Consider the following 12,444-nt stretch of genomic DNA (forward strand, 5'->3'; position numbering starts at 1 on the left):
TCTCTAAAGAAGTACTTAAGTTTGACAGCGTACAACCTCAGAGCATCCAGGGTGTGCACTTTCCCTAAGAAAAAATCCCCGCGTGACCACAGAGGAAATGTCGCAGTTCACACCATAAAGTATTCTAGGCTGGATAACCCAGGGACCAGCAGGAAGCAGGAGGCAACTGTAAAGGGGACGTACCCTTTACAGCCCCTTTCCAAAGCGCAGGTACAGAGTGCGCTGAGATGCTCTGGAGGCTATGGCATCACTTAGTCTTATTGGAGAGGGGATATATCTCTGATAATGTGGGGTATTTGTAGTGTTACAATCTTACAATCAGACAATAGCTGAGCACCTTTGGAGGTGTGTGCATATGGCAGTCACCAAGCTTAAATAAAGCATGTAAAAAGCATGTAGGCATAACAACAGATTTGATTGTCATCTTGAGCTCAAAAAATAGGCTGTGTCACATGGGAAAAAAAAAGTGAAAATAATGGTGAAATAATGAAAAAACCACTTACCCTGGAGTCCTTTTCCAGGTGAAGCTTGTGTTGAAGACTGCGTCTTCTCCTGGCCTTGGCAATGCCATTGTGATAAAAGAAGTAACCAGTATCTAGAAAAGGGAGCTGAGGAAAAGAGAGAAAAAACATCATTAGGTAATGATGTTACCTAACAAGAATGACACGGAACATTTTTACCTGTGAAGTGACTCGGAAGTCTGTAAAACAAGACTTGTGAAGTTACACCAAAAGGCCCAAGGCACTCTTGAGAATGTCACTTCCAAGTTACTTTTGAAATGGGTGCCCATCAGCAGTAAGGGTCTTTGCTACAGGTTGAGGATGCGTAACTTTACTTGCATATGCTTGGTACTACTTTCACTTGAAGTTTAAGGGCAGAAGTGCCAATATTTCTGAAGGGCTTCCCAAATCACATCAGGATAATTTCCTACTTCCTGAAAAGGCCAGAGTAAAAGAACAAAATGAACTTCAAATGATTTGAAACTATCACAAGCCATCCTTCAGCAATAAGGTGTTACACAAGTGCTTTCCTCAGCCTTTATAACGCCCCGAGCTGATGCCATAAGCAGTAAGGCAGAAAGCAGAGTGATTTCTACTCTCTGGTATTTGGAATTTCTTCTGGACAATTTAAAAATGGAATACAGAAAGAACACCAAGAAAACAGACAGACACCTGCACAGTGTCAGGGTGGGAACAGTCTTTCACAGCTTTAAGAGACAAACTTTTTATTTAAGACATTTAAACAACAACCAAACACCTCCTGAGGGCCTTCCAGCCCACCTAAGGCAGATGCCAGGGAAGAAAGATACTCTTCCTTTATTAAAAGCACCTCTCTCTGCACGATTAGCAGAGAGCAACCAGAAGGCTAGCAAACACTTCACTTTGAGAAGGCGAACAGACATTTCCTTAAGAGAGTAACATACCACTTCCAGAAGTCTATTAGAAAGCTCCATTTGCATCTCAAATTCTACAGTTTTTCCTCATTCCAATTTAACAGGGACAATCTGGCTGAATGTTTAAATCTAAACAAGTAACTGCACATTCTTAAGCTAAGCTTCTACTTGTAGAAGTTGGGAAAAAAAAAAAGAGCTCTTGTTGAGAAGTTATATGTTAATGCTGTGAACATTTCAACTTCAAACATTAGATCACCCTGCATGTAAAGTAATTACTTAGAAGACATATTCCAGAACCACCATGACAGCCCTGTCCCTCTCTTTTTTATCGTCTATACTTCATAATTATGTAAACCTCTTACCAGGAGCTCAAATTTCTTTACTGAAAAGCTGATGCTGAAGTCTAGACAGAATATTCATTGTGAAAACCTGGGGTGAATAAGGGCAGCAGGACCTTGCTGTCATAAAAAAAAAAAATCTACTCCTGTATATGGGTATATACAGTTCACAGATATAATTTTCCTGACATGAAATTATCTCCTGTTTCATTACATTTATCTGTATGGTTGCTGCAGTTCTGCAAATATATTTTGGCATTTATGTGGAGTGGCGTGGGAATGGAAGTTTCACAGTGAATTCTGAAAGTTTTACATTTGGGCACATTCCAAAAATGACTAAGTTTTTATTTCTTCTGCAAAGCCTTCTTTTTAGGTTATTTCAAACACTCAATATCAATGAAATCAAAGCATTTCATTTTTACTTTTAAAATTAAATTTTAAATGCAAATTTTTGAATTAAATATTAATACAAAGTAACTTAAAAAAATCAAAGCATTCTGGTCTGATAAAAAGTCCTACTTTTACGTGCATATAGAAGGTCAAAGAGATTTCATCAAAATCATTGTGGTCCCTTGGAGCTGATTTGCAGGGGTGTCTGGAGAGCTTTTCTGGGCAAATAACCAGAATATTTTGTATCAGCTCCATACACATGTGAAGAACAACACAGCCGAGTCAGAAGGAGAAATGAGACTACAAAAAGCTCACATGAGTGGCCACAGAAGTCTCCAACACCTCACACCCACCCTCCTAGCCACACCTATTAAGACTCAAAGGCTATCTGGTTTTAGCTCTTCTTAAAAAAAACAAAACAAAACAGGTTTGTGTTCTATGTTTGAAAAGCCTAAACCTGGTGTCTTCACCAAACAGACAATAGGGTATTTCCATAATGCAGAGATTGTCAATAGGCGTGACTTTCCAGAAAATGGCTCTTCCTCCATGTAGGATACATTACACCTCAAAAATAAGCAGGAAAAATCTTAGTAGTCAGATCAGTTATGGCTTGAAATACATCTAGCTGTGCTAACCATTACTGTGCAGCAGAAGCTGTGGTCCAATTTCCCCTCTAATTCTCTCAGTGCAATCAGGCTGCTTTCCTTCTTTGTATCTCAGTATCAACCACTCAAATCAATGCCAGTCAAATATCAATCTTTTGTTCTTCCTTTAAGGAAAACTCTCAGCACTATTGAAGATATCTGGAAATATATGACAAGTATTTGCGGTTCATTTTCAGTGCAGGGCTAGTTCTATTACCAATCAGAATGAAGAAATCTATTTTATAGTAAACTTTTAAAGTCAATGTGTTCAATTCTGGCCATGTGTGAAAGCAACTACAGTTCGTATCACAACAGAAGAGACCAGATTCATGGATAAAATTGTGGAGAAGCTCGACTCACTTAAATCAGACTCTTCTACTCTTTCCACAAATGTCCCAGTAACCTTTGGGAAACTCAGACGTTTTATGATTTGCAGTTTTCACACTTCCTCAATGGAGTTAAGGGAGGGTAGACAGGAAGGGAGCTAAGTGAGGCAATATCTGACGCAGAACACGATCAAACACCACAAACTATGAATTCTTAATAGCAGAAACCAAGAGATGGGCAGGAAGAATCTAATCTCTTCAGAAAATCCTTAAAATTAATGAATGTGCATGCAGGAGAAGTCGGATGCCAGCAAAGTGCCTAAGATGTCGCCTGCTTTGATGACGATTTTGCAATGAAACCTGTGAATAGCATAAGCAGCCACAGAAGTGCTCCATTTATGATAAGCTCCTGTTACTGGCCCCGTAACTTCTCCGCAGCAGCGAACGCCAGGACACAGGGACCTCACAGCAGGGTTCACGATCCTGCTATTAGCTTCTCCGGGAGGTCGGCACTCATTAGGAGCTCTGCAGAGCAAGATGGACGCTGAACGCAATGAGGTGAAATGAAAACAGAAGGGCTCACGGGCATTACCAGCTCCAAAGATTCACCAGCAGCAGCTGCTCTGTAATATGCTCATAGTAAAGCTGGGACTGTATTTGAGTAAAATCCCTTTCAGCAGCAGGCTGTGCACATAACATGGGAGAGTAACATACTCAGCCTTGTGGCTCAGGCTCTTTCTGTAAGCCAAAGCTTCCTGCCCTCGCAGTAAAAATAGCAATTATGTAAGATAAATAATTACTGGAAAGCACTTGAAAATTAACGTAAGGAGGATTATTAAGAGTTAGGAGAGGGTCTACAATTGCCTTGATGTATAAATATGGCCCAATACAAAGAAGGACTCTGAAAACCTCAGGAATTATGGGCACTTTGTTACTTGCCATAATTTGTATAAAATTACTGGTGAAAAAGACAGAAGAAAGAAAATTCACAAATTCAACACAGCAAGGGGAGCAAGCTCTCATACATCAGCCCATTTCCTCCTTTTCTTTAGCTTTGAAACCGCCTTGACGAAGTACTACCTAAAGTAAAGATGAAATCCTGCTTAACCTCCTTCCTGAAAAGGATGAGGACCAGAAAATTACTTCTAAAATTTCAATGCTCAACTAAATGGAAGAAAGAAAATAACTCTTTAAATGGGAGAGTCTTATCTAGAAAGAAAAATGGCTAGGATGTACCATTCAGTATAGAAGGAAGCAGGGAATGCTTTGTGTCATGTACTGTTTCAGTGTACCTGTGGCTCTGAGGCATGTCTGCTTTTATCAGATTACTGCTGCAATGGAGCTGTCCAGGTGCAACTGTTATTGAAACAAAAAGAAGTTAAACTCATGGTTCCCATTCCTGCGCTCCCCTCCTTTCATTCGGCAGTCTTTCCTGAGCAAGACAAGAGAGGAGGAAATTTACTCTGTGTTAACCATGGGCAAAGAGACTGCAAGCAGAGCTTGCACGATTCTCCCCTGCCCTGCACTGCTCCTGGGCGGCTGCTCCCTGTTGCTGCCTTCCACCAGGTGACTGCTCCTGGCAGGGCTCAGGGGCTGCACCGCACCACAGCGATACGGAGGAGAGAGAAAGGCAGTCTGCTGCTGAGCCCCTGGCTACTCATCTGCTCCAAGAAGGAAAAAGCAGGCATAGGGCAGCCTCTTCCCCACGCGGGCCTGATCCAGGACAGGGCAGCAACCAGCTCTGGTGGGGCAGATGGCTCCCATCCTGCTCTATCTGCTTGACCGAGAAGGTCCAACTGCATTTCTTGTTCGGGCTTCTCTTGCACAATACACAGTAGCACCAGGCATAATTTTGTCTGTCTGAAAGCAAAAGACATCAAGATCAGCTGCACAGCGATGCCAGGGTTTAAAGAAAAGGAGCCACAGAAAGCCTGAACTCAGACCATCTCTTGCTCTAAACCGGTAGCACCTGGGCCACCTTGGGCAGAGCTAACCCTGAAAAAAACTGCAAAAGCATCAGTGTAATCTGGCCAGGGCATATCTGTAGCAAATGTGTATTGAAGCACCAATAAATGCTAAAACTAGAAGCTTAAAAATACTGACCAGAGCTGCCAGCGGGATCAGTGTTTTACCTGGCACTCGGTGAGAGGTCCAGCATTCACAGCCTGTCAGTACTTTTAAGAGGTGACAGATACAACACAAACCTAAAGAGGAACCTTGGCTCCCAGGCTTATCTTTCACACCAAATTTTACTGCCTCGCTTCAGGGCTCTATTTTGCAAGTCTCACAAGCAAATTATGGTGCATGCAGGAAATCCAGAGCAGATCAGACAGCCCCAGCCTATTTTAACAAGACTGATCTCTGCCCAGACTTCACAGGCAGCCTGTCCTGCTGCATCATGTAAGAACATCCCTCCAGTACTCCTCAAGCTTCTCGTCTGGCTTCCAGTGGTTTCTCCCTGATACCATGTCATCCTAAAGCAGCTTACCTGAACCTATTGCTAAGGTTCCTCTCCCAAGTTACCAGTGGAGCCAACAGTCCATAACAACTTATTCTGAGCAAAATAATTAAAAGATGCAATGTTTAATAACAGTTACCCCAGGGTCACTGTTCTTGATCATCGCTGAATTCAGTGTAATGGGATCTGTAGGTGAGTAAGAGTCACAAGAAGTCCTTATCCAGGCAGGCTGTCTGAGACCTTCCTGGGGGCTCCTTGCCTGCACAAATATGGGGCCAGGCATGTGGGGACCCAAACCAATGCTGGTGCTGAAGAAACCCTTTGTCTGCTCAAAAGGGAGAAAAAAATAATAATAAAAAAAGATAATAATAAAAAAACTATCCACCCTCAATTTAAATAATAATTAAAAAAAAAAAAGTACACTAACACAAAGCATCTCTCCTCCACAGAGCCTAAGCACAGCTCCTGACTTTAAAAGGGGCCATAAATCCACACAGGTGAGCTCTTTCATCCCATTACTGCTCAGTAATTACACCAATGGAAAATGCAGCCTAAACCTGGCACAAGTAAATGTGTTGGGAGCCTTCGTGGGCCCCACAGGCTCCACTCCTTCAGCTGCTGTTAGAGTTGAAGTGCAACAAAGTGCCTCACAGCAGAAATTAGAAACCTTTTAGAAACCTTTTCATCCCAGTCTCACCAAATGCACTGAGGATGCTTATAAATATTCAATATGAATTTTTCAACTCTCTTTCTCTCATTTTCCCTCACCCCAATTAGCATTAGAAATCGTTTTACTTTTAAATACACAGATGGGAGCCCAATCTGAAGTCAAAGGCACTCACTCACTATAGTGACGAGGAGCATGTAAGAGTAGAGCCAGCTAGAAATGCAGGCAGCCCAAGGCATGGAAATAGCACAGAACAAAGCCCGAACAAGAAAGGATTAATTCAGATGTTGGTGGAGGAGAAGTGCGACACAGCACAGAGGACTGAAGCTGTGCCAGAGCTTGCTCAACGTGAAATCCAGTCCCCTGTGTCCCCAAGGCCCCAGGCAAGGATTTCACACTTTCTCATTAGTTTGTTATAATTACTTAGAGCTTCAGCCGAAGGAGCTCAGGTGGAGCTAAGGATCCACACATGCTCCGAGCAGCTCAGGAAGCTGGAGCAACCAGGCCAGGCCCGAATGCTGTGACTCAGTCTGCCTGGCCCACTTTGCGTTGCACCTGCATCTCCACCCAAGTAATAACGAAGCCTAATCACGCTTATCTTGGCAAATCAGGCACATGGAGGTGTTAGCCACAGCTTCAACACTGCCAAAACATAAACCTCCTATTAAAACATCCCTCATGTAGAAGACAATCTCTGTGAAACCAGGTGATTAACAGAGTTCAACATTTCTCCTACAGAGTAATTCAGAAACGCCTGGCTTAGTTACTTAGAGATGTTCTCAGCTCTGTTTCACGTGCATCCAACCACCTCTCAGGGGAAACAGCTACAGGCAGCAATAAGAAAGGATTGTGACTACTTGGTTGGAGAACATTGATCTGTTCTTCCTTTGTCCTGAAGTCAATGGAAATATTGTAATACACATGGTAACAAGGACATGTTATTGTTTTTTAGGATATTGGTTATCCTGTAAGAACATGACAACATTGCTTAAAAGTTATCATTAGTCTTTTTCAAGCCAGCAATCGTGGTTTCCAATGGTTTCTGAAGTGTTATTTCCTCTAGAAACATGATAAAGTCAGGTGTGTGGTACCCAAATGCTGCAGAATATATTTGTTTGGATTTTTTTTTTGGAAGTCTTTTCTCTAGTCCTTTGGCATGCAGCAACCACAAGGTTAAATAGTCTTCCTGATAGCTGGACATGAGTAAGTGCAGAGAAATAAGCGGAAGAAATTGAACCAGTTTGGGGCAGGAATTACGCTTACATGTCCAGGATGTCCATGGGGAATTCATCTGAACTCCCCAGACAATTCACAGCAAAAAAAAGAAAAAGAGGCACTTTCAGAGCGTGATTCATCTGACCTATTTCAGGTGGCCACATTAACTGAGCAGAGCTGTGCCCCAGGAGCTTCTCTCTTGCTCCAGAGACCATAAGAGAAACACAGCTACACGCATTCAGGTAGGTTGCTTCTGATGTTCAAAGTCTAACTCTCATTTTCTCATTAGTTTTGTTCTCACACTAACAAAAATAGTGCTTCCAAGTGCTTGCAAGAAACTGCCTCATTGGTTTGTTTTCAACTTTGTGATACTTGGAATTTGATTTGCCATTGAATGACTCATAGAGGCTTAATGTTTTACTGTATTTATGTCACCGTTAAGTTTGTCACTGAAGAGCTTCATCCCACAAGCATGCAACAGTCATCAGCGACAAGGTTGGGGATTTGCTGTTAGTTTTATCAGCGAATTGGACAAGCCATTTCAGGCTTTTAAAAGAGTCGTTCTAGCTTATGTGAATGGATCTGTGCATTTTAGAGAGTTTTATCCGTTACTCCCTAGTAACCATAAAACACATTATTGATTCTACACGTGCATTGCTGAATCCAGCCAAAGCAGGATACTCTTCAGATTTAGAGAAGGATGTTCTTGCTTACACAATAACATTGCACTGTCTGGATTGATCCAGATCATCATTACTTGGAGTTGGCGATTGTTACTGTTGGGTGGAAAGGCTTAAATGAAGGCCTAGCAATCATTATGCCCTCATATGTCTTGTGAGAAGAGGAGCACCTCAGGCAAGTCCAGGCATTATGTTTTATGACCACAGGCCAACAAAACTTTTGCTGTTCACACTTGTCTCCTATTTGGAGCAATGGGGTAGTGCCTCTGGATATCCTGGCATTCTTTCAAGGCTCTTCTGTGTTTTCAAAGCATCCACCAAGACAGTAGTATTTTGTGAAAGTTTTCACACCCCAAATATTCTTCACACCAAGATCATTCTATCTATGAGCTTTTACTTTGCTTCTTTCTTCTACACTGTTGCTTCTCATGGTGGCAACCTGCTGCAGGACAGAGCCAGTGCTAAGACACCCAGGATGTGAGTTTTCAGTTCCTTGCAGCTCAGCCCCGGCCAGTGCTCTGAGAATCTGAGCTTCCGAGATGCTGGGCAACTCCTGTTTCTACTATTATTTGTAGAATTTCAGGCAATTACAGCTGTAATTGTCTTGTTTCAGTTGCATGTAAAATGGTATGGTCTAATAAGTACTTGTTTACTTATTTATTGATGGGATTAATTTCATTAATGTTTGCACAGCACTACTGAAACTATAAAACACCAAGTGCCATTGTCCACATATATTAATGGGTATGTCTAAACATATGTATCAGGTACCTCTTTGGCAACAGGTATTTAGTTAATATTTTAATATCTTTAAATAATACATTATGGAAAGAAATCTCTTCTTCATATCAGCACAACTGCCTTAGGGAAAAGTCACATTATAATAAATAAGTTGACTTAGTTACAGTCTGCAAATTTAAGTTACCATGGTATATTTCTAACAAAGCTGGTCCAATACTGCTGACAGCAATTAGCAGTACTAGCAAAGGTTGTTTTGCCTCCTTCCTGATCTACAATGCATCTCTCTGTCCTTTTAAGCACGTAGCCAAAAAGACTGACTGCTCTTGTCACACTGGGACCTGGTGTAAGATCAGCTCTAAGATCACTGACATAAAACCATGAAATAGAAGTTTGTTATTTGTGAAACACAGCATTAAGATAGAGTGTGCCCCTGCTGAAGATTACTGATACTTACATCTCAGAGATGGAGAAGGGGCAAGACATGGGTACTCACAGACACCCTGAATTTCAGCAAAGCACTTCAGCATTATTTTTTAATCTATGTCCATGCAGCAAAGCGTGTAGGACAAATGTGTGCAAGTGCTCAGCTAATGTAACACCTAAAAGCAAAGTCATGAACTCAAACTCTAATGAAGTAGTGCTATAAAAGCAGCGCAGACCAAAATTAGTTGGTTACTGACAAGAACGACTCAAGAAAGCACAGAAAAGGTGAACTGCACTAATGCAAAGATGCTAGTCCTTCCCAACACTTAAGGAAGATTTGTAGCTCTTTCTATACAAACCTTTTATTCTTTTCTTTTTTCTCCGTGTCTGTTTAATGCTAGGCTGACAAGCAGTAGCCGATTGATAGAAAGTGCTTCGCAGGGAGGTTTCTGTTGTTAGACCACACTGAAGAAGCCTCCCAGTTCCCAGAGAAACAATCAATTCCTGGAGAAAAATATATGCTTTATGGGAGAGAAGCTGATGGACAACAATCAGAAATAAAACTGTCACATTAAAGTACAGGAGGGCATGCTGTTTTTTGTTGTTGTTTTTAAAAGAAGAGACTTAAGGTAGTAGGCTTGAAAATAGCAGTTCAAGGAAGCTTTAAGAAAAATATTTTCAGTGGAGCTAAGGAAACCAGGAATTTGGGGGCACTGCTGTTTTCCTTGTTTTTGTAAAGTTCTTGATTACATTAATGGAAAGTCATGGTCATTAATCCCTGTTGTTTGAAGACCCCGTCAGATATGAATTAGGCCGTTACACCATTGTGAGCTGGAGACAGCTCACCTCAGCTCCAGCATGCCACAGCATGGTCATCACTTTGCAACTCGCTGCTCTCAGCGGGTTCAAGAGCTCTGTATTAGATGGTGCATAAAGGAAGAACCAAATCTGCCTTGAAGTTAGTGGTACTGTTGAGAAGGGAAGGAAAAGAGCACCACCACCTCTTCCCCTTCCTCCCAGGACCTACTTCCCTGACCTTTCAGCCAGCTGTGCAATGAGCCTCTTTACTGTTCGTTACTGCCAATTGACAAATGACAAAGTTTATTGCTGGCAGAAATTGTGGTCAATCCAGCATGTGCTGATATGTTATCATTCTTTATTACATCAGTCAGGCAAGGCAAATATAGGTTTTTAATTAATTACTTAGCATGTTTCAGCCTTTAGAGTCTGGAATACTGGCTTCTCTACCGAGGTATGATATATTTAATGTGAATAAAATATGTTCAGTTAGAAGGGAAGAAAAGGGATTTTACAGAAGGAAATTGAGTGTCTTAATCCCATCAGAAGGAAGAGAGAAAAACATCCATATCTGTTCTGTCTGGGCTTTATTCTGAACTATATTTAAGTTGTATGAGAAATTGAATGGTTTTACAACCGATAGAAGAAAAGTCTATTTGAAATTTGGGGGCTTAGATGGTAATGTAAAAATTAACAGGCTGAAATGCTGCGAAGATCAAACATCAGATGATGTCCAGACCCCCAACCATCATTCCACTGATGTTAACAAGTGATTTTTTCAAACCTGCAAACACGTTCAGGTTCCTATTTGTCATACTTCACCCAAATTCAGAATTGACGATTGTGTTACGACTGGCTCAGAGCAACTTCTAAATTGCTAAATTTCATTGGCACACATTTCTAAAATTAATTGACACAGGGAAGCACAAGGTCCCTGTGGGGACTGGTTAAGGTTACAGCGAATTCACCACGTCTTGGCTGTAGCTAAAAGCCTCAAGCAGAAGCTTCTGCTGCGCTCGGCGTTGCGCAGTAAGTGACAAAGGCAGTGATCAGCTGTACAGCTGATTTCAGACACCAATTAATTTCACTTGTGTTTCATAAAACATGGACAGGCAGAAAGGAGGATCCTCTGCCATCAGGAAAGGGGAGCCTATATCCCCCCTCCTTTTTTATTTTACTACCCATCTAAAATATTCACCTGTTTAGCCCCAGTTTGATACCGAATACCCTTCTAATAGAGCGCAAGTTTCTCTACTTAATAATATGTAAATATATAGTTATTGGGCTTTGGTTTTCAAAATGTGGTTGTATGCTCTAGGAGAAAGCAGGTCTGACATGTTACCCTTTTACTCATCAGGTAAGCAAATAACCCAGTTCAGTCAGGAGTATTGGGAACACGCTTTTGCTGACTGGTTTGATGCAAACACTGAGGTCACTCTTTCCATTTGCTTTCTGTGGACAAAGTAGTTAAGAACGTAACATTTACACAGAAGTGTTGTTTGAGAAGATAATACACGACAAAGAACGTTACATCCCAGTTCACTTCGTGAGTGAGCAAACTAGAGCCACCACCACCTAGTTTAGTTTATAATCCCTGTGTGCAGATGGTCCCTTTTCAGGTACAAGCTCAGAGGACCTGCCCAACACAGTGCTCAGTCAAGTTTGCCTTTTGAGCAACTCCATGTCCTAGCTGGATTTCATGCTGCCTGATAAACTGCCTGAGGTGGCCATACTGAATTTCTCACAGTACCGAATTCAGCTCTCCCTGCGGCAGCTCGCTGTGTCCCAAAGCACAGCCCAGGAGCTCTGAGCTGAAATAAAAGCTCCATTTCAGTGGTGGAGGGTTAGCTTTTCCAACGAACTTACAAGAGTTAAACACAGAGCTCTCATTGATTCACAGCAAGAGCAACAAGACAGCAGACGACTTCGGGTTACTTGGAGAAATCCCCTTCTAACAAATAGCCGAGCAGTTCGGCTTCCTCCCACCAGAGGCCAGTGATAGATGGAAGCACTGTGCTGCTCGCGGCAACATTTATAGCCACCGCACAGCCAGCGTCCTGTAGAGACCTGACCCATTTAATTATTTGAAAAAGTTGAAATGAAAAGAAAAATGAACAGGGCTTTCTAACAACTAGGACAACACCGCATGACCAAGGTAGACTTCAGGTCCACACACCACAGCAGGGTCAGTCACCGCAGCTCTTGTGGAAACTAGCCACCCGTCCTACAGACTGACCTGCACAAGAGGGTTTCCTAGGTATAATATTTTAATAAGAGCTGACAGAATTTATCACTCATTTTTATCGGTTCGGCTTGATTTCCAGCTCACAGAATTTTCCACAAACACGCTCACGTCTCATGGCTCACTAAC

General features: G+C 41.9%; 1 protein-coding gene across 1 annotated transcript in view; it reads right to left on the reverse strand.

Moving 5' to 3' along the window:
• Positions 1-12,444, reverse strand: part of PCSK2 (proprotein convertase subtilisin/kexin type 2) — a 101,002-nt gene that overhangs the window by 81,325 nt on the left and 7,233 nt on the right. Inside the window, exon 2 of the mRNA XM_040553141.1 lies at positions 504-608. Within this exon, the coding sequence (XP_040409075.1) occupies positions 504-608 (105 nt within the window). The remainder of the gene's footprint in view (positions 1-503; positions 609-12,444) is intronic.

Source organism: Cygnus olor, chromosome 3 (genome assembly GCF_009769625.2).
Source record: "Cygnus olor isolate bCygOlo1 chromosome 3, bCygOlo1.pri.v2, whole genome shotgun sequence".
In the NCBI taxonomy this organism is placed as follows: Eukaryota; Metazoa; Chordata; class Aves; order Anseriformes; family Anatidae; genus Cygnus; species Cygnus olor.